Source organism: Balaenoptera borealis, assembly GCF_965194805.1.
Source record: "Balaenoptera borealis genome assembly, chromosome: X".
NCBI classification, from domain to species: domain Eukaryota; kingdom Metazoa; phylum Chordata; class Mammalia; order Artiodactyla; family Balaenopteridae; genus Balaenoptera; species Balaenoptera borealis.
In genome coordinates, this window is record NC_138881.1 from 129,324,661 (window position 1) to 129,351,565 (window position 26,905).

At 37.0% G+C, this 26,905-nt stretch overlaps 1 protein-coding gene across 3 annotated transcripts in view; it reads left to right on the forward strand.

Moving 5' to 3' along the window:
* The window catches only part of VAMP7 (vesicle associated membrane protein 7), a 99,060-nt gene that overhangs the window by 34,859 nt on the left and 37,296 nt on the right, over positions 1–26,905 (forward strand). For 2 of the 3 annotated variants that reach the window (XM_082376430.1, XM_082376429.1), the window contains exons 6-7: positions 17,707–17,774; positions 25,383–25,475. In XM_082376430.1, the coding sequence (XP_082232556.1) occupies positions 17,707–17,774; positions 25,383–25,475 (161 nt within the window). The remainder of the gene's footprint in view (positions 1–17,706; positions 17,775–25,382; positions 25,476–26,905) is intronic. The other variant, XM_082376428.1, reaches the window with a different exon arrangement.

Below are 26,905 nucleotides of genomic sequence, written 5' to 3' on the forward strand. Positions count from 1 at the left end.
CCCAATTCCTGTACCCCCCAGCCCCTGGTAACCACCATTCTACTCTGGTTCTATAAGGTTCACATTTTTAGATTCCACATATGAGTAATATCATACAATATTTGTCTTTCTTTGACTAGCTTATCTCACTAAGCATGGTGCCCTCAAGATCCATCCCTGTTGTTGCAAATGGCAGGATTTTCATTTTTCTCATGGCTCAATAATATTCCATTATATATATACACCACATCTTCTTTATCTATTCATCCACTGGCAGACACTTAGCTTACTTCCATATCTTGGCTGTTGTGAAATAATGCTGCAATAAACATGGGAGTACAGATATCCTTTCAATATCCTGCTTTCATTTCCTTCAGATAGATACCCAGAAATGGAATTGCTAGATATATATGGTAGTTGTATTTTTAATTTTTTTAAGGAAACTCCATACTGTTTTTCATAGTGATTGAACCGATTTACATTCCCACCAGCAGTGCATAAGGGTTCCCTTTTCTCCATATGCTCACCAACACTTATCTCTTTCTTCTTGATGATAGCCATTCTAACTGGTATGAGGTTGATATTTCATTGTGGTTTTTATTTGCATGTTCCTGATGACTTGTGATGTTGAGCATCTTTTAATGTACCTGTTGGCCATTTGTATATCTTCTTTGGAAAAATTCTATTCAGTTCCTCTGCCCATTTTTAAATCCGATTGTTTGTTTTTTTGTTATTGAGTTGTATTAATTCTTTATATATTTCGGATGATAACCTCTTATCCAATATATGGTTTGTAAATATTTTCTCCCTTTCTATAAGTTGCCTTTTCATTTTGTTGATTGTTTCTTTTCCTGTCCAGAAGCTCTGTAGTTTGATGTAGTCCAACTTGTTGATTTTGCTTTTGTTGCTTGTGCTTTTGGTATGCTAAATATCATTGCAAAGACCAATGTCAAGAACTTTCTTCCCTATATTTTCTTCTAGGTGTTTTATTGGTTTCAGGTCTTACATTTAAGTCTTTAATCCATTTCAAGTTAATTTTTTGAGTGATGTATATAGGGGTCCAATTTCAATTTTCTGCATGTGGCTATCCATGTGGTTTTCCCAACACCATTTGCTGAAGAGGCCATCCTTTCCCCATTGAGTGTTCTTGACTCCCTTGTCAAATCTTAGTTGACTCTATATGTGGGGGTTTATTTCTGGTCTCTCTATTTTGTTCCATTGGTCCATGTATCTATTTTTGCCAGCAATACTGTTTTAATTACTATAGCTTTATAGTATAGTTTGAAATCAGGAAGTGTAATGCCTCTGGCCTTGTTCTTCTTTCTCAGGATTACTGTGGCTATTTGGGATCTTTTGTGATTTCATATACATTTTAGGATTGTTTTTTCTATTTCTGTCAAAAATGCCATTGGAATTTTGATAGAGATTGTATTGAATCTGTAGATGACTTTGGGTACTATGAATATTTTAACAAAATTAATTTTTCTGATCCATGAACATGGGATATATTTCCATTTGTTTGTATCTTCTTTAATTTCTTTCATCAAAGTCTTGTAGTTTTTATCACACAGATCTTCACTTCCTTGGTTAAGTTTATTCCTAAATATTTTATTATTTTTTATGGTATTGTGATTGGTATAGTTTTATTACTTTTGTTGATATTTTGTTATTATATAGAAACAACTGATTTCTGTATGTTGATTTTATATCCTGCAACTTGGTTGAATTCATTGATTAGTTTAACAGTTTTTTTTGGTTGAATCTTTAGGATTTTCTGTGTATAATATCATATCATCTTAAATAATGGCAATTTTACTTCTTCCTTTCCAATTTGGATGCCTTTTATTTCTTTGTCTTGACTGATTGCTCTAGCTAGGATTTCTAGTATTTTATGAATAATAGTGATGAGAGTGGGCACCCTTGTCTTGTTCCTGATCTTAGAGGAAAAGCTTTCCATCTTTCATCATTGAGTATGATGTTAAGCTATGGGTCTGACATAGTGGCCTTTATTATGTTGAAGTAAACTCCTTCAATATTCAGTTTGTTGAGAGTTTTTGTCATGAAATTATGCTGAATTTTGTCAAATGTCTTTTCCCCATTTATTGAGATGATCATAAATATTTATCTTTCATTCTATTAATGTGGTATATCACATGTATTGATTTGTGTATATCAAACTATCCTTGCATCCCAGGGATAAATCCCACCTAGTTGGTGTATGATTGTTTTGATGTGTTGTTGAATTCAATTTGCTAATATTTTTTTGAGAATTTTTGCACCTATATTCATCAGGAATATTGATCTAGTTTTGTTTTCTCATAGTGTCCTTATCTGGCTTTGGTATCAGGGTAATGCTGGCCTTGTAAAATGCGTTTGGAAGTATTTCCTCCTCTTCAGTTTTTTTCAAAGAGTTTGAGATGAATTGGCATTAACTTCCCTTTAAATGTTTGGTAGAATTCACCAGTGAAGCCATTTGGTACTGGGCTTTTCTCTGTTGGGAGGCTTTTGATTACTGATTCAATCTCTTTGTTCATTATTAGAATCTTCAGAGTTTCTATTACTTTCTGATTTAGTCTTGGTAGGTTGTATGTTTCTAGGAATATATTCATTTCTTCTAGGTTATCCAGTTTGTTGGCATATAACTTTTCATAGTAGTCTCTTATGGTCCTTTGTATTTCTGAGCTATCATATGAGCTATCAGTTGTGATATCTTCTCTTTCATTTCTGATTTTATTTATTTGGGTCCTCTTTTTTTCTTAGTCTAGCCAAAGCTTTGTCAATTTTGTTTATCTTTTCAGAAAACCAGCTCTTAGTTTTGCTGATATTTTCTATTGTTTTTCTGGTCTCTATTTCAGTTATTTCCACCATGATTTTTGTTATTTCCTTTCTTCTACTAACTTTGGGCTTACTTTGTTCTTTTTCTAGTTCCTTGAAGTGTAAAGTTAGGTTGTTTATTTGAGATCTATTTTCTTAATATATGCATTTATCACTATAAATTTCCCTTTGAGACTGCTTTTGCAGCATCCTATAGGTTTTAGTGTGTTGTCTTTCCATTTTTACTTGTTTCAAGATATTTTTTATTTCCATTTTGATTTATTCTTTGACCCATTGGTTGTTCAGGAGTGTGTTATTTAATTTCCACATATTTGTAGATTTTCTAGCTTTCCTTTTATTGTTGATATCTAGTTTCATACCATTGTGGACAAAAAAGATAGTATGATTTCAATCTTCTTGAGTTAGTTAAGACTTGTTTTGTGTCCTATCAGATGATCTATCCTGGAGAATGTTCTGTGTGCACTTGAGAAGACTGTGTATTCTGCTGCTGTTGGATGAATTGTTTTGTACATGTCTGTTAGGTTCACTTGGTCTAATGTGTGTTTTGAGTCCAATGTTTCTTTTTTGATTTTCTGTCTGGATGATCTATCCATTGCTAAAAGTGGGGTATTGAAGTCCCCTAATATTATTGTATTGTCTATTTCTCCCTTCAGATCTTTTAGTATTTGCCTAAGATAATTAGGTGCTCTGATATCGTGTGAGCATATCATTGATTGTTATATCTTCTTAATGAATTGACCACTTTATTATTTTATAATGACCTTATGTGTCTCTTGTTACCATTTTTGGTATACAGTCTTATTTTGTGTGATATAAGTATAGTTATACCCACTTTCTTTTGGTTTCTACTTGCATGGAATATCTTTGTCTATCCCTTCACTTTGAGCCTGTGTGTGGACTTAAATCTGGAAGTGAGTCTCTTGTAGGCAGCATATAGTTGAGTCTTGTTTTTCTATCTGTCCAACCACTCTGTGCCTTTTGATTGGTGAATTCAATCCATTTACAGTTTGAGTAATTATTGATATGAAAGGACTTACTAATTACATTTCATTCATTGCTTTCTGCCTGTTTTATAGTTTCATTGTTCCTATTTCTCTCTACTTCTGCTTACCTTTTAAAATTGGTGATTTTCTGTGGTTGTGTCCTCTATTTCCCCTTTCTTTGTCTTTTGTGAATCTAATATAGATTTTTGTTTTGTGGTTTCCATTGGGCTTACATAAAGGCTCTTATAGATAAAATAGTCCATTTTAAGCTGATAGCAACTTAACTTTGCATACAAAGCTCCACCCATTTACTATCCCTATTTTATCTTTTTGACATCACACTTTACCTCTTTTTATATTGTGCATTCATTAACAAATTATAGTAGTTCTAGTTATTTTTTAATTAGTTTTTATTGGAGTATAGTTGCTTTACAATGTTGTATTAGTTTCTACTGTACAGCAAAATTAATCAGTTATACATACACATATATTGCCTCTTTTTTGGATTTCCTTCCCATTTAGGTCACCAGAGTGCATTAAGGAGAGTTCCCTGTGCTATACAGTATGTTCTCATTTGTTGTCTATTTTATACATAGTATCAATAATGTATATGTGTCAATTTCAATTTCCTCACCCCCGCCCCACTTTCCCCCTTGGTATCCGTACATTTGTTCTCTATGTCTGTGTCTCTATTTCTGCTTTGCAAATAAGATCATCTATACCATTTTTCTAGATTCCACATATGTGTGTTAATATACGATATTTGTTTTTCTCTTTCTGACTTACTCACTCTGTATGACACTCTCTAGGTCCATCCACGTCTCTGCAAATGACCCAATTTCATTCCTTTTAATGGCTGAGTAATATTCCATTGTATATATGTACCACATCTTCTTTATCTGTCATTGGACATTTAGGTTGTTTCCATGTGCTGGCTATTGTAAATAGTGCTGCAGTGAACACTGGGGTGCATGTCTCTTTTTGAGTTATGGTTTTCTCAGGGTATATGCCCAGTAGTGGGATTGCTGGGTCATATGGTAGTTCTATTTTTAGTTTTCTAAGGAACCTCCATACTGTTTTCCATAGTGGCTGTATCAGTTTACATTCCCACCAACAGTGCATGAGGGTTCCCTTTTCTCCACACCCCCTCCAGCATTTATTGTTTGTAGATTTTTTGAGATGGCGATTCTAACCAGTGTGAGGTGATACCTCATTGTAGTTTTGATTTGCATTTCTCTAATGATTAGTGATGTTGATCATCCTTTCATGTGCCTCTTGGCCATCTGTATGTCTTCTTTGGAGAAATATCTATTTAGGTCATCCACCCATTTTTTGATTGGCTTGTGTGTTTTTTTGATATTGAGCTGCATGAGCTGTTTGTATATGTTGGAGATTAATCCTTTGTCAGTTGCTTTGTTTGCAAATATTTCCTCCCGTTCTGAGGGCTGGCTTTTCGTCTTGTTTATGGTTTCCTTTGCTGTGCAAAAACTTTTGAGTTTCATTAGGTCCCATTTGTTTATTTTTGTTTTTATTCTCATTACTCTAGGAGGTGGGTCAAAATGGATCTTGCTGTGATTTATGTCAAAGAGTGTTCTGCCTGTGTTTTTCTCTAAGAGTTTTATAGTGTCTGGCCTTACATTTAGGTCTTAAATCCATTTTGAGTTTATTTTTGTGTATGGTGTTAGGGAGTGTTCTAATTTCATTCTTTTACATGTAGCTGTCCAGTTTTCCCAGCGCCACTTATTGAAGAGGCTGTCTTTTCTCCATTGTATATTTTTGCCTCCTTTGTCATAGATTAGGTGACCATAGGTATGTCAGTTTATCTCTGGGCTTTCTATCCTGTTCCATTGATCTATATTTCTATTTTTGTGCCATTGCCATACTGTCTTGATTACGGTAGCTTTGTAGTATAGTCTGAAGTCAGGGAGCCTGATTCCTCCAGCTCCGTTTTTCTTTCTCAAGATTGCTTTGGTTATTTGGGGTCTTTTGTGTTTCCATACAAATGGTGAACTTTTTTGTTCTAGTTCTGTGAAAAATGCCATTGGTAATTTGATAGGGATTGCATTGAATCTGTAGATTGCTTTACATAGTATAGTCATTTTCAAAATATTGATTCTTCCAATCTAAGAACACAGTATATCTCTCCAGCTGTTTTTGTCATCTTTGATTTCTTTCATCAGTATCTTATAGTTTTCTGCATACAGGTCTTTTGCCTCCTTGGGTAGGTTTATCCTAGGTATTTTATTCTTTTTGTTGCAATGGTAAATGGGATTGTTTCCTTGATTTCTCCTTCTGATCTTTTGTTGTTAGCGTATAGGAATGCAAGTGATTTCTGCGTATAAATTTTGTATCCTGCTACTTTACCAAATTCATAGATTAGCTCTAGTGGTTCTCTGGTGGCATCTTTAGGATTTTCTATGTACAGTATCATGTCATCTGCAAACAGTGACAGTTTTACTTCTTCTTTTCCAATTTGGATTCCTTGTATTTCTTTTTCTTCTCTGATTGCCGTGGCTAGGACTTCCAAAACTATGCTGAATAATAGTGGCGAGAGTGGACATCCTAGTCTTGTTCCTGATCTTAGAGGAAATGCTTTCAGTTTTTCACCATCGAGAATGATGTTTGCTGTGGGTTTGTCATATATGGCCTTTATTATATTGAGGTAGGTTCTCCCTATGCCCACTTTCTGGAGAGTTTTTATCGTAAATGGGTGTTGAATTTTGTCAAAAGCTTTTTCTGCATCTATTGAGATGATCATATGGTTTTTCTTCTTCAATTAGTTAATATGGTGTATCACATTGATTTTCGTATGTTGAAGAATCCTTGCTTCCCTGGTGTAAATCCCAGTTGGTCATGGTGTATGATCCTTTCAATGTGTTGTTGGATTCTGTTTGCTAGTATTTTGTTCAGGATTTTTGAGTCTGTGTTCATCAGTGATATTGGCCTGTAAGTTTCTTTTTTGTGGTATCTTTGTCTGGTTTTGGTGTCAGGGTGATGGTGGCCTCGTAGAATGAGTTTGGGAGTGTTCCAGCCTCTGCAGTTTTTGGGAAGAGTTTGAGAAGTATTGGTGTTAGCTCTTCTCTAAATGTTTGATAGAATTCGCCTGTCAAGCCATCTGGTCCTGGACTTCTGTTTGTTGGACGATTTTTAATCACAGCTTCAATTTCATTATTTGTGATTTGTCTGGTCATATTTTCTATTTCTTCCTGATTCAGTCTTGGATGGTTGTACTTTTCTAAGAATTTGTCCATTTCTTCCAGGTTGTCCATTTTATTGGCATAGAGTTACTTGTAGTAGTCTCTTATGATCCTTTGTATTTCTGTGGTGTCAGTTGTATCTTCTCATTTTTCATTTCTAATTTTATTGATTTGGATCCTCTCCCTTTTTTACTTGATGAGTCTGGCTAAAGGTTTATCAATTTTGTTTATCTTCTCAACCAGCTTTTAGTTTCATTGATCTTTGCTATTGTTTTCTTCATTTCTATGTCATTTATTTCTGCTCTGATCTTAATGATTTCTTTCCTTCTACTAACTTTGGGTTTTGTTCGTTTTTTCTCTAGTTGCTTTAGGTGTAAGGTTAGCTTGTTTATTTGAGATTTTTCTTGTTTCTTGAGGTAGGGTTGTATTGCTGTAAACTTCCTTCTTAGAACTACTTTTGCTGCATCCCATAGATTTTGGGTCATTGTGTTTTCATTGTCATTTGTCTCTAGGTATTTTTTGATTTCCTCTTTGATTTCTTCAGTGATCTCTTTGTTATTTAGTAACATATTGTGTAGCCTCCATGTGTTTGTATTTTTTACAATTTTTTTTCCTGTAATTGATTTCTAATCTCATAGCGTTGTGGTCAGAAAAGATGCTTGATATGATTTCAATTTTCTTAAGTTTACTGAGGCTTGATAGTGACCCAAGATGTGATCTATCCTGAAGAATGTTCCGTGAGCACTTGAGAAGAAAGTGTATTCTGCCACTTTTGGGTAGAATGTCCTATAAATATCAATTAAGTCTATGTGGTCTATTGTATCATTTAAAGCTTGTGTTTCCTTATTTATTTTCTGTCTGGATGATCTGTCCATTGGTGTAAGTGGGGTGTTAAAGTCCCCCACTATTATTGTGTTACTGTCAATTTCCCCTTTATGGCTGTTAGCATTTGCCTTATGTACTGAGATGTGCCTATGTTGGGTGTATGAATATTTACAATTGTTATATTTTCCTGGATCGAGCCCTTGATCATTATGTAGTGTCCTTCTTTATCTCTTATAATAGTCTTTATTTTAAAGTCTATGTTTTCTGATATGAGTATTGCTACTCCAGCTTTCTTTCGATTCCCATTTGTATGGAATATCTTTTTCCATCCCCTCACTTTCAGTGTGTATATGTTTCTATGTCTGAAGTGGGTCTCTTGTAGACAGGATATATACGGGTCTTGTTTTTGAATGCATTCATCTAGTCTGTGTCTTTTGGTTGGAGCATTTAATCCATTTGCACTTAAGGTAATTATAGATATGTATGTTCCTATTACCATCTTCTTAATTGTTTTGGGTTTGTTCTTGTGGGTCCTTTCCTTTCTTGTGTTTCCCACCTAGAGAAGTTCCTTTAGCATTTGCTGTAAAGCTGGTTTGGTGGTGCTGAATTCTTTTAGCTTTTGCTTGTCTGTAAAGCTTTTGATTTCTCCATCGAATCTGAATGTGATCCTCGCTGAGTAGAGTAATCTTGGTTGTAGGTTTTTCCCTTTCATCACTTGAGATATGTCCTGCCACTCCCTTCTGGCCTGCAGAGTTTCTGCTGAAAAATAAGCTGATAACCTTATGGGGATTCCCTTGTAGGTTATTTGTTGATTTTCCCTTGCTGCATTTAATATTTTTTCTTTGTATTTAATTTTTGTTAGTTTGATTAATATGTGTCTCGGTGTTTTTCTCCTTGGGTTTATCCTGTATGGGACTCTCTGCACTTCCTGGACTTGATTGACTATTTCCTTTCCCACGTTAGGGAAGTTTTCAACTACAATCTCTTCACATATTTTCTCAGGACCTTTCCCTTTCTCTTCTTCTCGGACCCCTGTAATTCAAATGTTGGCGTGTTTAATGTTCCAGAGGTCTCTTAGGCTGTCTTCATTTCTTTTCATTCTTTTTTCTATATTCTTTTCCATGGCAGTTATTTCCACCATTCTATCTTCCAGCTCACTTCTCTGTTCTTCTGCCTCAGTTATTCTGCTGTTAATTCCTTCTAGTATATTTTTCATTTCAGTTATTGTGTTGTTCATCACTGATTGTTTGTTCTTTAGTTCTTCTAGGTGCTTGTTAAACATTTCTTGTATCTTCTCTATCCTTGCCTACATTCTCTTTTCAAGATCTTGAATCATCTTTACTATCATTACTCTGAATTATTTTTCAGGTAGATTTCCTATCTCCTCTTCATTTATTTGGTCTTGTGGGTTTTTACCTTGCTCCTTCATCTGCAACATATTTCTTTGTCATCTTATTTTGTCTAACCTACTGTGTTTATGGTCTCCTTTCCACAGGCTGCAGGGTCGTAATTCCTCTTGCTTCTGTTGTCTGCCCCCTAGTGAGTGAAGTTGGTCTAGGGGCTTGTGTAGGCTTCCTGGTGGAAGGGACTGGTGCCTGTGCTCTGGTGGGTGGAACTGAGTCTTTTACCTCTTAGGGCAGGGCCGCATCAGGTGGTGTGTTTTGGGGTTTCTGTGAGCTTAGTACAACTTTAGGCAGTCTGTCTGCTGATGGGTGGGGCTGTGTTCCTGTCTTGTTGGTTGTTTGGCGTGAGGTGTCCAGCCCTGCAGCCTGCAGGCAGTTGCGTGGGGCTGGGTCCTGGTGTTGATGTGGATACCTCCAGGAGCACATGCACCGATTAATATTCCCTGGGCCCGGGGATTCTCTGGCAGTCCAGTGTCCTGGAGTTGGCACTCCCACCCCGGAGGCCCAGGCCCGACCCCTGGCCAGGGAGCCAAGAGCCTGCAAGCTTCACAGAGTGACCAGAGAAAAAAAGGAAAAATAGAAAAGAAAACAAACAGACAAACAAAACCCAAGACAAATGGCAAAAACAACAGCAAACAGACAGCAGCAGCAACACAACAAACACACACACACAGAAAAAAGAAAAGAAAAGAAAAACAAAACAAGAGCACAAACAAAGGAATTCAAAGATGAGAATAGTCCATAAGGACTAAACTAACAAAAACAAAAAAATGAAAAATAAAACTAAAACAGAAAGCAAACAGCAAAATAAGTGAAGGAAACAAAATAGAGACATAAAAAACAATAAAAAATAAAAGGGAAAGAACAAAAACAAGAAAAAACCCACAAAACAACAAAAAAGTAAAGTAAAAATTTAAAAATATATGTTAAAAAATTCTTTTTAAATAAAAATAAAGAATAAAAAGGTAAAAAATAATAAAAACAACACCAACAACTGAACAAAATGAAACAAACAAAAAAAGAATAATAGTAATAAGAATATTTTCCTGGGACCTCCTCTGTCAGTGTCCTTGCCCCCACAGTGAGCCAGAGCCAATCCCTGCCTCCCCAGGAGGCCTTCAATACCTCTAGTTAGGCCTCGGGACCTGCTGTGGGTACTGTGGGGCCAGCTCAGACTCTGACCTGGCCAGACTCCTTGCCCCCAGAGTCCACTGCTGGAAAGGCTAGACTGGTCTCAGTTGTGGAACACTCGTTGTCTACTCAGGTATTCCACAGACGCAAGATTTAGCAAGCCAATCTCAGGGATTTAATCCACAGCTTGCGCAGCTGCACAGAAAGATTTCCTTTCCTCTTCCTTAGTCGCACTGCCCCTGGGCCTCAGCTTTGGTTTTGACCCCACCTCTGCGTGTGCACCACCCTCAGGCATCTGTTCCTTGCCCAGGCAAGAGGGAGCGAAAGCAGTGGCTGCTTGCGGCACACTTACTCAGGCCAGGGAGGGGTACAGCGGCCACAGTTGGGCTGTGTGCAAATTGCCTGCGGTGGCAGAACCAGCAGGCAGTTGCAACAGACTAGCACACTCGCTCTGGTGAGAGTCCCTCCCAGTGCCCGCGGAGGCAGAAGCTGGAATGTGGGGGCCCTGCCCCCCACGTGTCTCTCAACAATGGTGCCTCGCTTTCCAGGCAGACCACACTTCCTCTAGGGGCATTCCCAGCCATGCATCCCCTCACTCCTGTCCCCTCTGCTGTATCCACACAGCCAACAGCACTCCTCTCCCCAGACCCATTCTCCCAACCCCACACTTTAGTTCTCAGCCCCCGCCAGCATTGGCAGACTTTGGTCCCAGGCAAGGGTGCCCAGAGCTGATTCCCAAGGAGGCTTTGGGATGTGCAGCGCTCAGTCCCCCAGAGCCCACGGGCAGAGACCCCAGCTCGAGGGGCAAGTGGGCCTGCTCAGATGGGAGCCCCTCTCAGTGCCTGTAGAGGCTGAAGAAGCCGGCGGGTGGGGAAAGGGGTTGTAATGGTGGCTCCACCCCTCACGCACCACTGAACAATGACACCTTCTATGGTATCCTGGGCTTTTCCCACAGACTTTCCTGGTTGTGGAGCTCCTTACTCCTGTCCCTTCAGGCTGTCTTTTCACAGCCAACAGCTGTCCCCTCCCTGGGTCCGCACTCCAAACCCCACTTTCCAGCACCCAGCCCCCCTCCGCAACAGGCAACTCACAACTCAGGCCGGAATGTGCAGAGCTGCAGTGTAGACCATGCATGCAGTTTTTTGTCCTGCCTTCCACAGAGCGTCCACTGCATTCTCCTTTGATCCCCCAAAGGTCCGTTTCTGTCCCAGCTGATTTCCCCACTGTGAGGGAGCTTTTCTGAGTGTGGGGACCTCCCCTCACCTTCAGCTTCCCGCCAGATTGCTGGTCCCTGTTTTGATTCCTCTTTTCTTTTTTTCTTCTTTCTTTCATCCTGCCTGGTTTTGAGGGGATTTTTCTTGTCCTTTTAGGTTGTCTGAAGTCCTCTGCTAATGTTCAGCAGGTGCTGTATGAGAATTGTTCCATTTGTAGATGTATTCTTGATGTATTTGTGAGGAGCGACAAATTCCACGTCCTCCTATTCCACCATCGTGACTCCTCTCCAGTAGCTGTAGTTATTTTTACTACTCTTTTGCTTTAACCTTTATACTATAGTTGTGTTTAAGACACCATCCTATTACAGAATTAGAGTGTTCTAAATCTGCATACTTACCTTTACCAGTGTATTATATACTTTCATATGTTTTCATTTCACTAATTAGCATCTTTTCCATTCAGCATTTCTTGCATTGCGGGTCTGGTGGTGATGAGATCCCTCAGCTTATGTTTGTCTGGGAACATCTTTATTTCTCCTTCATATCAGAAGGATAACTTTTCCATATAGAGTATTCTTGGCTGACAGTTTTTTTCTTTCAACATTTTGAATGTGTCATTCCACTCTCTCCTGGCATGTAGGGTTTCTGCTGAGAAAACTGCTGATAACCTAATGGGGGTTCTTTTGCAGGTCACAATCTTTTTCCTCTGGCTGCTTATAGGAATTTCTCTTTATCTTTGATTTTTGACAGTTTCATCATAATTTATCTTAAGAAGGTCTTTTTGCATTGAGATAATAGGGTGATTAGCGTCATGAATTTGGATGTCCCAGTCTTTCCTTGAGTTTGGGAAGTTCTCAGCTATTATATCTTTAATAACTTTTCTGCCCTTTATCCCTCTCTTTTCCTTCTGGAACCCCAGTTATTATAATATTTGTATGTTTGATGGAGTCCTATAGATCACATAGGCTTTCTAAATCACTCATTTTCATTATTTTTTCTTTGTTATCCTCTGATTTCAGATTTCCTATCCTTTAGCTCATTTAGTCTATCTTCCACTCAGTCTACTCTGAGATAGATGCTCTCTATTGCATTTTTCATTTTACTCATTGAATTCTTCAGCTCCAGAATTTCTGTTTGTTTGTTTTCCATGATTTCTATCTCTTTGTTAAATTTCAGATTTTGTTCATGTACTGTTTTCCTGATTTCATTGAATTCTCTTTCTGTGTTCTCTTGCTGCTCTTTTGGTTTCCTCAAAACTGCTATTTTGAATTCTTTATCATCTAGATCCTAAAATTTCATGTCTTTGATTTTGGTTATTGGTGAATGATTATTACCTTTTGGTGATATCATGTTTCCTTGATTCTTCATGTTCCTTGGAGTTTTGTGTCACTGCTTTCACATATGAAGTAGCAGACACCGCCTCAAAGCTTTGCTAATTGCCTTCAGGTGGGAAATACTGTTCATACGTCCTGTTATATCTGGGGTTTTCTCTGACCTTGCGTGGATATACCTGCTCCATGCTTCTTGCTCCCTCTTGTGGCATAATTATTAAGCTTTTATGTCTTGTCTGGTCTTACAGCTCACCAGAATGTCTGCTAGAAACCTCTCTTTTGTTTTTCAGAAGGTAGCACTACAGTTCAATTTTATGGTTTCTCCCTTTCACATAGACCCTGGTCAGATATTTTGAGAGCACTACTTTTATTGGAGCTTGCTCTTGCCACTGAACTCAGGAGCACATATAAGGAGCTGGCCGGAGAGCGGGGGGAGGTGTGAGTCTTGCACTCTAGGCATTGGGGGTGACTGTGGGACTGGTGAGGGGATCATCGGGTGAGGGTTTCCCAGAAGCTCACGGATGGACTTTCCACTGAAGTCCTGAACAGAGTCATCAGGAACTATATCCCTTTAATATTGATATTCTTACCTGCTTCTTCCCTTCCCCCTTCCCCCTTCCCCCTTCCCCCTTCCCCCAGTCATGGAGGTCCCAGCCTCAAATTTGTTTTGCTCCAGTAGCATGCTGGAATCTCCCCTCAGCAAGGCTGGAGTTCTACAAATTCTCTTTTGTCCTTGGGTACCTGCTCAAGTCAGTACTCTTCAGGTTTTCCCCAAGCCAACCATGGCCAAAAGGGATTGGGGCAAGTTCACCGGTTCTGCTGATTCCACAGCTCATACAATGGTCTTTCTGCCTATTACTGATGCACAGGTGGATGAGACTCCTCCCAGGTCCCTTGGCATATCTGGATCCCAGAACTCTAACAGAGGGACTTTTGTTCATGGATGGATGCCTAACTAGTTGTTTAAAAGGGGGGACAAAAAGGAATATCTTATGCCACTATGATGCTGACATCACTTGTCCTTGTTATATTCAGAGTTGAGCTCAGTCTCTCTCCCCTATTCTCCCCTATAATCTTGACCCCTATTGCAATAGTCTTGAATAAAGTCTTTCTTACCATTTTTGACAAGTGCCAGAATAATTTCTTTTTAATAGTATCTCTCTTCCAACATCTTTCTTGCCTTGTTCCCATTTTTTTATGCTATTGTAAATGGAATTTTTCTCTTTTGTTCTTGGATTTTTCATTGCTCATGTATAGAAATACAGTCGGTTTTTATATTTTGATCTTGTGCAATCTTGTTGAACTCATTTAATAGTTCCTTATGATTTTATGTATATAGGATCATACCATCTGAAAGTAGAGTTTTAATTCTTCCTTTCCAATCTGGATAACTTTCATTTCTTTCTCCTGCCTAATTGCCCTGGCTAGAACCTCCGGTACAGTGTTGAATAAAAGTAGCAAGAGTGGACATCCTTGTCTTATTCCTGATCTTAGGAAGACTTTCACAGTTACGTATGATGTTAGCTGTGGTTCTTTCATAGATGCTATTTGTCAGGTTCAGGAAGTTCCCTTCTATTTCTTGTTTGCTGAGTTATCATGTAAAGGTGTTGGTTTTTGTCAAGTCCTTTTTTGTATCTATTGAAATGATCATATTGTTTTTTGTCCTTTATTTATTTTATTAAAACATTACAATAATTGATTTTTGAATACTAAATCAACCTTGCATTTCTGAAACAAATGCCACTTCATCATGGTATATAATCCTTTTTATATATTGCTGGATTCATTTTGCCAGTACTTTACTGAGGACTTCTTATGTCTTTATTCATAAGAGATATTGATCTATTATTTTCTTGTGATATCTTTATCTGGTTTTGATATCAGAGTAATACTGACCTTATAGGATAAGTTGCAAGTGTTCCCTCTTCTATTTTTAAAAGAATTTGTGAAAAATTGGTATTAATTCTTCTTGAAATGTTTGGTAGAATTCACCCTTGAAGCCATCTGTGCTTGTGCTTTTCTTTCTGCAAAGTTTAAAAATTACTGATTCAATCTCTTTATTTGTTGTAGCTCTATTCAGATATTCTGTTTCTTCTTGAGTCTGTTTTGGTGGTTGGTGTCTTTCTAGGAATTTATCCATTTCATTTATCTAATATGTTGACATACTCTTGTTCATAGTATTCTCTTAGGATCCCTTTCATTTCTATGAATTTGATAGTTATTATTTTAGTAATTTGAGTATTCTCTTTTTTTTGTCTGTTTATGCAAATATTTGTCAATTTTGTTGATCTTTTCAAACCTACTTTTGGTTTCATTGATTTTCTCTATTTTTCTTTTATGATCTATATATTTTTTCTGCTCTAATGTTTATTATCTACTTCCCTCTGTTAGCTTTGGATTTAGTTTGCTCTTCTTTTTCCAGTTCGTTAAGATAGAACAATAGGTTATTAATTTGGGATCTTTTGTCTTAGTCAACTTAGAGTACTATAAAAAATTACTATAGACTGGGTGGTTTAAACAACAGAAATTGATTTTCTCACAGTTCTGGAGGCTGGAATTCTAAGATCAGGGTGCCTGCATGGTTGGGCTCTGATGGGAACTCTCTTCCCAGCTTGCAGATGATGCCTTATCACTGTGTCCTCACATGGCTGGAAGTAAGACAGGGAGCAGGCTCTCTGGTGTCTCTTCTTATAAGGCCACTAATCCCATCATAAGCCTTCATGGCCTCATCTAAATCTAATGATCTCTCAAAGACCCCATCTCCGAATACTATCACATTAGGGGTTAGGGCTTCAATATATGAATTTGTGGGGACTCAATTCAGTCTATAACATTTTTCTTCTCTGTAATGTAGGTGTTTGCTGCTATAAATTTCCTTCTATTCACTGCTTTTACTTCATCCCATAAGTTTTCCTTGTTATTGATTTCTAATTTCATTTCATTGTTGAGTGAAACAGCTGAGCTCCCCCTCCCCCAAGTAAGTTTCTAATTTCTGCTCTTTTTCCTGTGTATGGATCACACTTTCCTGTTTCTTTTCATATCATAACTTTTTTTGAAAATTGGACATTTTGGGTAATGTATTGTAGCAACTCTGGGTACTGATTCCCAACTCCTAGGGTGTATTGTTTGCTGGTTTATTTGTTTAGTGACTTGGCTGCACTTTTTCTTTGAAGTCTATTTCTCCCACAGTGTGCGGCCTCTAATGTCACCTCTCAGAGGGAACAGCCTTGGGCATGCACACAGTCACCCTGGAATGACACAGCTCTCTTGTTTCTTTTCCTAATCTCCCTATTAAGCCTGCCTCTGTGGTACCTCACCCAGCTGTTAGCCTCCACTAATTGCAGGCTAATTGCTCCATTTTTATTTTTCTGACAGTTTCCCATACATAAAGTCCTCCAGTGATCTAATTCGATTTGGGTTCCCTTGTGTTTGAGGCCAGTCTTAGGTATTTGTTCTGACCTCAGGAGGGTTCTTCTTAGCTGACTCTTCCCCCAGGTACTCTCTGTTAAACTTCTAGCTGTCACATGGTTTAGCTTGTTATTCTCATGAAGCTCCCAGCTTCACTGTAACTGCTTATCTCCCAAATCTCCATTGTTTTTGACAGCACCCTTAGGCTTGAACTTCCCCATACTCTGTTCCAAATAGAGTCTATTCTCTTAGGAAAGCTCTCTGTTCTTAAGTCCTGCCTTTCCCCCTGGGAACAATCTATGAACCACTGTTCTGGAGCTATGGATAGGGACAGTGGACTGCTTCTCTTGGAGTGACACCCTTGCCCTACAAGTGGAGTGCTGGGTAACCCTGGTTTTCTTGGCTTGCCTCTCCCAGTGTGGAACCTCTACTCTATGAGTTACGTCAGGGCAGGGGCACTCAGAGCTCACTATTCTTGGCCTGCCACCTGTGGTAGAGCTTCTGCCCTGTGCATGGGGGCAACGTAGATGGAGGAAGCCTCACACCTACTGGTCACACCATGCTGGAATAGAGCTTCTGCCTTATGGACCTGGGGATGGGGTGAGGTAGGAGGAGAAATGCTGATGAGTTGCCCCTCCTGGAGGGAAAGCATAGCTTTTGAATGGGACCTGAGGGGAAATAGTGCTCCCAGGCTTTATTTGCCAGGAGTAGAGCTTCCATCTCACTGAACTGAAGCATGGAGTAGATCATGTAGATCTCAAATGCCATAGACTCTCACTTTTCTTACTAAGAATTCATTGATTTTCTTGTGTAAATGTTTCTCCATTTGCTGTATGCCCTTAGGACATTCACAGGTTTCAGAGACTTTAAATTGTTTTTGTTTGTTTTTATAATTTTTACCAGTTATGGTGGTTTTATTGGAGAGAGGCTCTGTGGAGCTCCTCACACTGCAATTCTGGAAATGTCCAACTCTCATTTATTTTGAAGGTTCTTTTTTTGTTTTTACTCTCAGATCATACCCTTAATTCAGGTGTTTGCAAACTACAGCTCTTGGATCAAATCTGGCCTCTTTTTCTAAATAAAGTTTCATTGGAACACAGTCATGCCCATTCGTTTATGTATTGTTTATGTCTGACAGAGTTCAGTAATTGCAATTGAGACCATTTGGTCCACAAAGCCTAAAATATTTAGTGTCTGGCCCTTTACAAAAAAACTGACAACACCTACTTTAGTTGATAAGCTTTACTAAAGTCTTTCATTACTTAAAGATATAAGTGCTTCCGTAGTAAATATGAGTTGTCAAGAATACCAACAATAATTAAAATCAGATTTGGCTTAAAAGCAAAATTAGTAGATTTGTAATATAAACATGATATTTTTTGTTTTTCCAACATTTTCAGATCTGGTAGCTCAGCGAGGCGAAAGATTGGAATTATTGATAGATAAAACAGAAAATCTCGTGGATTCGGTAAGTATGGGATATGGTAATATTTTCCCAGGATGTAAACTAGAGAAACTGTGGTTGATGGCTAATATAATAGGGAAATGTCTTAAATTCAATACTTCAGTGGGGGTTTTTTTTCCGTTCTAACCCCCATTATGTGACTACGTGTGATCATGAGGATAACAATGAGGCATAGAAAAAAGCCACAACCCATTAATAGCCAGTAAGGAAGCTTTCGTTTGGAAAACATACTCAATATAAAGAAACAATTTTTTTAAAGCTTTGGATTGATGCCTACATAATTTAGCACCTTAGCTACATATACCAGTCTGTTCTCTGTATATTTGTAAAACACAAAAGTGCAGGCCAGTTGTGACTCATTATGGATCCTAAAAATCAGACAATTCAGTCACTTTCTTGCTTACCATGACAGCTTGAGCTTTTTTTGTATTAAGCAAGAGGCAGAGATTGATAGGGAAGGATGTGTCCCTGTAACCTACTTATGCTACAGTTACGTGTGTCTCCGCATTTTCCATCTGGTTGGTGGATGAAAGTTTTCAGGAAAGATGATACATATACAGTGAATAGAAGGAGGGCAGAGATCAGTTACAATTTGGGTCTACACAATTACAAATTTACACGAAGAGTAGAAATTTACCCCTTGAAACAGATATCAGTGAGTGATCTTGTTCATTCTTACTGACAGGTAGATTGTAGTGGTTAAGAGCACAAGCTCTAGAGTCTGGTTGCCTGGGATTGAATCCCAGCTCTGTCACTCACTAGTTGTGTGACCTTAGGCAAGTTACTTAAACTCTCTATGCCTCAGTCATCATCATCTGTAAAATGAAGATGAATCTTTTTCATAGTGTTTTGAGGGTTAAAGCACACAATGCATGCAAAGTCCCTAACACAGTGTCTGATACATAGTAAGAGCTATTTAAAGGTTTATTGTTATTGTTAGTTTTACAGAGACATCTATTAACAGTAGGTCTTAGGAGGATAATAGTTTTTTCACCAAAGTACATGGAAATTGGAGGAAGGGTGGCACCAGGAAGTTAAGACACCAGGGTTCTATAATGACTCACTTTGTAAACCGTTGCTTGGGGACAAAGAGAGAAAACAGGTGTCTGATTGTAGATCTGATGAGAAGTTTTTTGGTACTTCCAGTCTATCTCTTAGGTATCCTTAGTCCCTGAAGATGACCCTATTTAGCTGGAGTGGCCTGTGTTTGACCAGTACTAGGATAGTCTGCACTTTCCAAAAAAAGTTTTCTTAATTTTGTTGACTACATCACCCAGATTAACAAAAGGTACTCATTAACTGCTGCCTCTTTTTATGGAGGAATAACAAATACAATAAAGTGCAGCAAGTGTGCTACTTCTAATAAGTGTGCTACTTCTAATAAGTGTGCAGCTCAGTTATTTTTTTACATATGTTTATACCCATGTAACCACCACCTAGGTCAAGATATAAAACACTATCAACACCTCAGAAGGCAGCCTCAAGCCCCTTCCATTTAGTAATCCCCAACAGAAGTAATTTTTCTGACTTACAGCACCCTAGATAATGTTTTTCCCGTTCTTAAAATGTATAGAAAAATGGAAACGTATGTTATGTATTTGCGTCTGTCCCCTTTCACTCACCAGTATGCCTATGAGATTCATCCATGTTGTTGAATGTAGTAATAATTTATTATTTTTTATTGTTTTGTACTACATATTCCATTGTATAAGTCTACCTACCGCAAGTTATTTATCCATTCTCCTCTGTGGGGCTTTAATTCTGGATTCTCTGTTTTGTTCCATTGTTCTCTTGGTCTGTCTTTATGCCAGTACCACACTGTATTGCTAACTGTAGCTTTATAGAATTCCCTGAGTCCTTCACTATGTTCTTCTCCAGGACTGTCTTCACCATTTTAGGTCCTTTGCATTTCCGTTTGTGTTTCAGAATAAGCTTGTTATTTTCCATCCTTAAAAAAATTTGTATCTTTGATTGTGATCACATTTAACTGATAGGTCAATTTAAGGAGAATTGGTAATCTTGACAGCATTGAGTCTTCCTATCCATAAACCTGGCATATGTCTGCTTTTGCATAGGATTTCTTTAATTTTTCTCACCAGTGTTTTTTAGTTTTTGGTATACAAGTCTTGCACATATTTTGTGAAATATACCTTTGAGAATTTCATGCTTTTGCATTCTATTGTAAATTTTAAATTTTGTTTTCCAATATTTATTGCTAATTATATAGAAATGAAATTGATTTTTGTATATTGACCTGGTTTGTATCCTTCAACTTTGCAAAATTCACTTATTAGTTTTACGAGCTTTTTTGTAGGTGCTTACATTTTATTTCTTTTCCTTGTATTATTGCACTGGCTAGAACCTTGTACACAATAGTGAAGACAGGTCGTGACTGGACATTCTTGAATGAAGCACATCTTATGGGGAAAAATTCAGTATTTTCACAATTATGTTGTTAGCTGTAGATTTTTTAATAGGTACCCTTTATCAGGTGAAAGAATTTCCTTCAATTCCTCATTTCAGAGTCTTATTCAGGAATTTTATCAAATATTTTTTCTCTATTTATTGAGAAGATTATATGGTTTTTCTCCTTTAATCAGTTAATATGACTGAACCTAACTTACTAAACTAATATTTATTTCTGAATGTTAAACTAACCTTGCATTCCTGCAAGATCATGATACATTATCCTTTTTATATAATACCTTATTGGATTTGCTATTGATTTATTCAGGAATTTTGTATCTGTGTTCATGAGGGATGTTAGTCTATAATTTATTTTTCTTTTTGGGCTTTGGTATCAGGGATATACTGGCCCCATCAAACAGGTTGGGAAGTGTTACCTCTCCTTCTCTATCCTCCAAAAGAGTTTAGGTAGTATTGACATTATTTGCTCCTTTGCTGTTTGGAAGGATTCACCAGTGAAGCAGTCTCAGCCTGGAGTTTTCTTTGTGGGAAGGTTTTAAATCTACCGTTTTACTATTTGTTTCCTTTTTTTTTTACCATCTGTTCTTTGTTCCCTTCACTCTCTTTTTCTGCCTTCTGTTCCATTAATGAGTACGTCTTAAATTCCATTTTTATTCTGTTTTGTTATTTTGTGATTGCTTTAAGGTTTATAGTATAAGTCTTTAACTTATCATAGTCTACCTCCAAGTGGTATTATCCCACTTCACAAATAGTATGAGAACCTTATAATAGTATACCTCCAATTTTTACCTGGCCTTGGTGCTATTTTTGTCATACTTTTATTTACACATATAACCTTCAAAAGAGATTTAAATAATAAGAAAAACATCCTTTCTATTTATCCATGTAGTTAATATTTCTCGTAACTCTCTTCATTCTTTTGTGTAGATCTAGATTTCTATCTGGTGACATTTTCTTTCTGCCTGTAGGATGTCTTTTAACATTTCTTGTAGTGTAGGTCTGCTAGTAATGAATTCTTTCAGTATTTGTATATCTGAAAAGTCTTTATTTCACTTCTTTTTTTTAAAGATATTTTCACAGAATAGAATTCTGTATTATTTTTTTTCTTTCAGTATTTGAAAGATGTCTCATCACTGTCTTTTATATTGTTTCTGGCAAAAATTCCACTGTTGTTTTTACATATATAATGTCTTTTTTTTCTCTGGGTGCTTATAAGATTTTTCTATCATTGGTTTTAAGAAATTTGATTATAATATACTTTGATATAGTTTTCTTCATGTTTCTTCAGCTCTGGGTTTGTTGAGCTGTGGGTTTGTAGTTTTTATCAAATTATGAAAACAGTCAGCTGTTATTTCTTCAAATATTTTTCTGTCCTTTCCTTCTAGGACTCCAATTATGTGTACATTAAAGCACTTGAAGTTGTACCACAACTCACTGATGCTCTGTTCGTTTTTTTCAGTCTTTTTTCTTTCTGTGTTTCATTTAGGATAGTTTCTATTACAGTGTCTTCAAGTTTACTTATCTTTTTATTCTGCAGTTTGTAATCTGTTACTCCCATTTTGTATATTTTTCACGTCTACAAGTTTGATTTTGATCTTTTTATGTCTTTCATCTGTCTCCTTAACATTTGCATGCTTTCCTCTACATTGCTTAATATATAAAGTATATTTATAATTGAAATGTTTATTCCACTTACATGTAATATAAATATTGATAGAGTTGAGTTTAAGTAAGCTATGTTGCTCTTTGGTTTTTATTTGCTCTGTCCTCTTTGTTCCTCTTTTTTATTTTGTTTATTCAAATATTTTAAAAATTGTTTCATTTTATCACCTCTTGGTTTTTCTAACAGCCTTATTTAATTATTTATTTATTGATCAATAAATCACAGACCATACAGTTGACCCATTTAAAGTGTACAGTTCAATGGGTTTTGGCATATTACATTATAATTTTTAATTGTGGTGAAATATATACATATAATAAATTTGCCATTTTAACCATTTTAGTGTATAATTCAGTGACATTAATTACATTCACAGTGTTGTGCAGCCATCATCACTATCTATGTCCAAAACTTTGTCATTATGCCAAACAGATTCTGTAACTGTTAACCAATAAGTTCCCATTTCCACTCCCCCCAGCCCTGGTAACCTCTTATCTACTTTTTGTCTCTATGAATTTGCCTATTCTAGAGACCTGTAATTGGAATCCTACAATTATTTGTCCTTTTGTGTCTGGCTTATTTCACTTAGCATCATATTTTCAAGTTTCATCCATGTTGTAGCATGTGTCAGGACTTCATTTCTTTTTATGGCTGAATAATATTCCATTATATGGATATACCACATTTTATTTATCCATTCATCTGTTGATGGACCACTGAGTTATTTCCATCTTTGAGCACTTGTGAATAATGCTGCTATGAACATTGGCATACAAGTATCCATTCAAGTCCCTGCTTTTAGTTCCTTTGGGTATTTACCTAGGAGTGGAATTGCTGGGTCATATGGTAATCCTATGTTTAGCTTTTTGAGGGACTACCAAACATTTTTTCATAACTGCCACACCATTTTACATTCCCAACATGTGCAAGGATACCAGTTTTTCCACATCTTCACTAGCACTTGTTATTTTCCATATTTTTCTTATAGCCATCCTGGTGGGTATGAAGTGGTATGTCATTGTGGTTTTGATTTTCATTTCCCTAAGGACTAATGATGTTGATCATCTTTCCATGTGCTTATTGACAATTGGTATATCTTCTTGGGAGAAATTATTCAAGTCCTTTGCCCATTTTTAGTGCATCATCAGCTGCTAGTGAAACCATCTACATGGAGTGGAGAGGCCATCAGGCTGGTCAGCTTGCCCTTGTCATTCTCACAGTGGTTTTTATATCTTTTTGCTCTTTTCTACTTACACCCACCCCCACCCATCCTCAAGGGAAGCTTTGGTAAGGTGTAACAATTGTTCTTTATAGTTCAACTGGTTTTAAACAGGTGATATATCAGTGTTCAAATACTGACCTGAGGATTGTGGAGAAATCTTCACCCCAACCTGTTGAATCACATAACTGTATTTAGGTTTATTAGTTTCATTGCTCACTGCTTTTTCTTATTCATATTATCTTCCTCCTTCTTGGAGTCTTTATTGTGACTTAGTTTGTGAGTAACTGAAAAGAGTTTGGGCAACTGAGAAGTTCACCAGCTGTGTACAGTTTAGAGGGCACAGTCCCCAAGCCTCCCTCAATTCTGACACCAGCTGCAAGTTGGTTCATTCCCCAAACCATCCTCAGGTTTGATAACTCACTAGAAGGACTCACAGAACTCTATGAAAGCTATTATAGTTATGGTTTTTTACAGGCAAAGGTTACAGATTAAGCTCACCCAAAAGAAGCAGCACATTGGGTGGAGTTGGGGAGGTAACAAACCCACAGTTTCTGTTGTTCTCTCCCCATGGACTCATTCCTCTCCCAGCATAGATGTGTGATGACATTGTCAACAAAGAATTAATCAGTCCATCTAAGAAAGAAATGGAAAATTTTATTTGAGCCAAATTTGAGAACTATAACCAGGGAAGAGCATCTTGGAAAGCTCAGAGAACTGTTCCGCCCGTTAGAAGTCAAGTCACAGTTCTATAAGGCTTTTGAGACAGAGGGCTGGACATTAAATGACATATTACTGACACTTACAGAATCCAGATCTAAGTGTCACTGTGACCCCTTACAAGATTAAGAAGGAATGTTATCTTTAAGTTGTCTTGTTGGTGCTGGGAGAATGTTGGTTTTTATGGTTGAGCAGTTTTTGCCGATGGGGAAGGTTTGGTCAGTGCATAATGCAGATACACAGTGCACATTGTGGGGAGAGAGGAGGCCAAAGGGCAGAGAAAAATTTTTATGTTTAAATTTTTCTTGTCTTGCCATGAAATATGAATGTTATTTCACAAAATACACAGAGCATTGTACAACAAGGAAGCTTGCCCAAGCTTCATTGTTCAGTTTTGTTGTTGTTGTTGTTTTTATTGAAGTATAGTTGATTTACAATGTTACATTAGTTTCTGGTGTACAGTAAAGTGATTTAGTTATACATATATATATATATGTATTCTTTTTCACATTCTTTTCCTTTATGGCTTATTATAGGATACTGAACATAGTTCCCTGTGCTATACAGTAGGACCTTGTTATTTCATTTTTCAGTTTTTATTGTGGTTTCATTACATAAGCATGATTGACTGATTGCCTACTTGCTTAATCTCAGTCTCCAGTCTCTAGCTCCTCTAGAGACCCAGAGCCCCTATCCTAAATCATATAGTTGGGCTTTCTAGAGTGACTAGTCCCTGCACTAAATCACATTGTTACTATTTGGCTAGCCCATGGCCCCCAGGCAAGAAAAGGTTACCTCCCAGGAGCTGAGAGCAAAGGTCAGATCCTTTTTTGGGCAAGGTTAAATTCTTTACGATACAGTACACTTAGTAGGCATTTGGGTTGTTTCCAGTCTTGAGATTAGACAAATAGTGCAGTTAGAAACATTTTTGTATATGTCTTTAGATGAACTTATGCATATATCTCTGTTGGGTATATACCTAGGAGTGGAATTGCTGGGCTATTAGGGATTTTTGTTTGTTTGTTTGTTTGTTTTAAACTGCTTGTGTCCTGGTGGGAATGGTTCAGTAGATATTGAGAAATTGATGCTGCAACAGAAAATGGATAACTGAAGGAGTGAAGTTCTTTGGGTTTGGGCCCTCATACAAGTAAATACATATCTTCCTATGGAAATTGAACAGGTTCTTATGGTTCACAATGCCAGGATTATAGTGGGCAGAATAGGCAAATGTGTTTGCAGCCAACTAGCTCATGCTTTCTTATTGGAAGCATGAAGACAAAAAGGCTTTTCTGCTATCATGAAGAACTACTTCTAGTGCTCAACATCACATGCATTGCTGTGGTGGAGAAGAAAAAGGAGGGAATCCTTTCCAGTGGGCTCATACTGCTTACCATATATGTGGCAAAGTCCTGCTTTGCAGAACTAGTGATTATGAATGGCCAGTCTCTACCTGTGAAGAGAGGGAAGGGGTAAAAAACATTGAAACAGAATTTAATGGAAGTAAAAGTTTTGCAGGTATTATTGCAAATCAATCATGTAGTCAATGCCAGGGATCAAACAATTCATGCTTTTTTTTTTCTAGTCTGTCACCTTCAAAACAACCAGCAGAAATCTTGCCCGAGCCATGTGTATGAAGAATCTCAAGCTCACAATCATCATCATCATCATATCAGTCGTAAGTTTTTGTCCTTTTAATATATGATCTTATTTTTCAATCTCTAAGAAATTAGGTGCTGGAATTCTTTCTCAGTGATTAGCACTCTGAAAAAAAAATGATTAGCACTCTGAAATGAGCTACATATAACTTTTAATGGTGAAACACATGACCAGGGATTAGCTTTCCTATGAAGTTACTGTGACATAGCATCTCTACTTAAACCCCATTTCCCTACTGAGAATTCTTATATGTAAGTAGTCGTTTAAGGCATTCCAGATATTCCTGATTATTTAATGGTTTTCTCACTGCTGAAATGGGATTCTTTTAAACTTACATTTTCTAATTGAGTGAATATTTTCTAATTATATTTCTGTTTTCTAGTTAATTCTGTTTTCTATTTCTTTGTTTCTGTTTTCTCTTTTCTAATTCATCTGTTTTGTTTCTGGCAACATAATTTTTGCATAATTACATAATTTTTATTAGTTGTAATAGTTTGTCAGTTGATTCTTCTGTGTGCTGTAGATCAGGAGTCAGCAAACTTTCTGTGAGGTCCAAATAGTAAATATTTTAGGCCTTGCAGGTCACATACAGTCTCTGTCACATATTCTTTTTTTAAACAACTTGAAAAATATAAAAACCATTCTTAGCTCACAGGCAATGGCTGTAGTTTGTTGACTCCTGCTATAGGTAAATTATGATACTGTCTGTTAATAATCTTAACCTCATCATTTATTTATACACACACACACACACACACACACACATTTCATTTACAAGCAGTGCTGAATAATTGTGGTATCAGTAGGAATCTTTATTTAGTTCCTGGTTTTAATTGGAATGCTTCTAATATTTATGAGTGATATTTACTATGAATTCTTGTTACTTTTATTGTGAAGTTAAAGAACCTTTTATTTCTAGAGTGCTAAAAGTTTTTTATCAGGAATAGGCATTTCACTTTAAGAAATGATATTTCTCTACCCAATGAATTGATGATATAACTACATTTAATATTAATATATTGAATGACATTAATGAAAGCACTAATAATTAACTATTCTTTCATTTCTGGGATAAGTACTAAGAGGTCATTATGTAGTATTCTTTTAATGCATGGTGAATTCAGTTTCCTAATACTTACTTACTTACCCTTGTCTATAAATATAAAGTAGTCTAGGGACTTCCCTGGCAGTCCAGTGGTTAAGACTTCGCCTTCCAATGCAGCGGGTGCAGGTTCGATCCCTGGTTGGGGAGCTAAGATCCCACATGCCTTGTGGCCAAAAAACCAAAACACAAAACGGAAGCAATATTGTAACAAATTCAATAAAGACTTTAAAAATAGTCCACATCAAAAAAACTTTTAAAAAAAGTAGTCTATATGCTGTCCTCCTTTTGGAACCCCAATATAAAAAGATATTGGACCTCTTTGAACTATCCTGCATGTCTGGTAA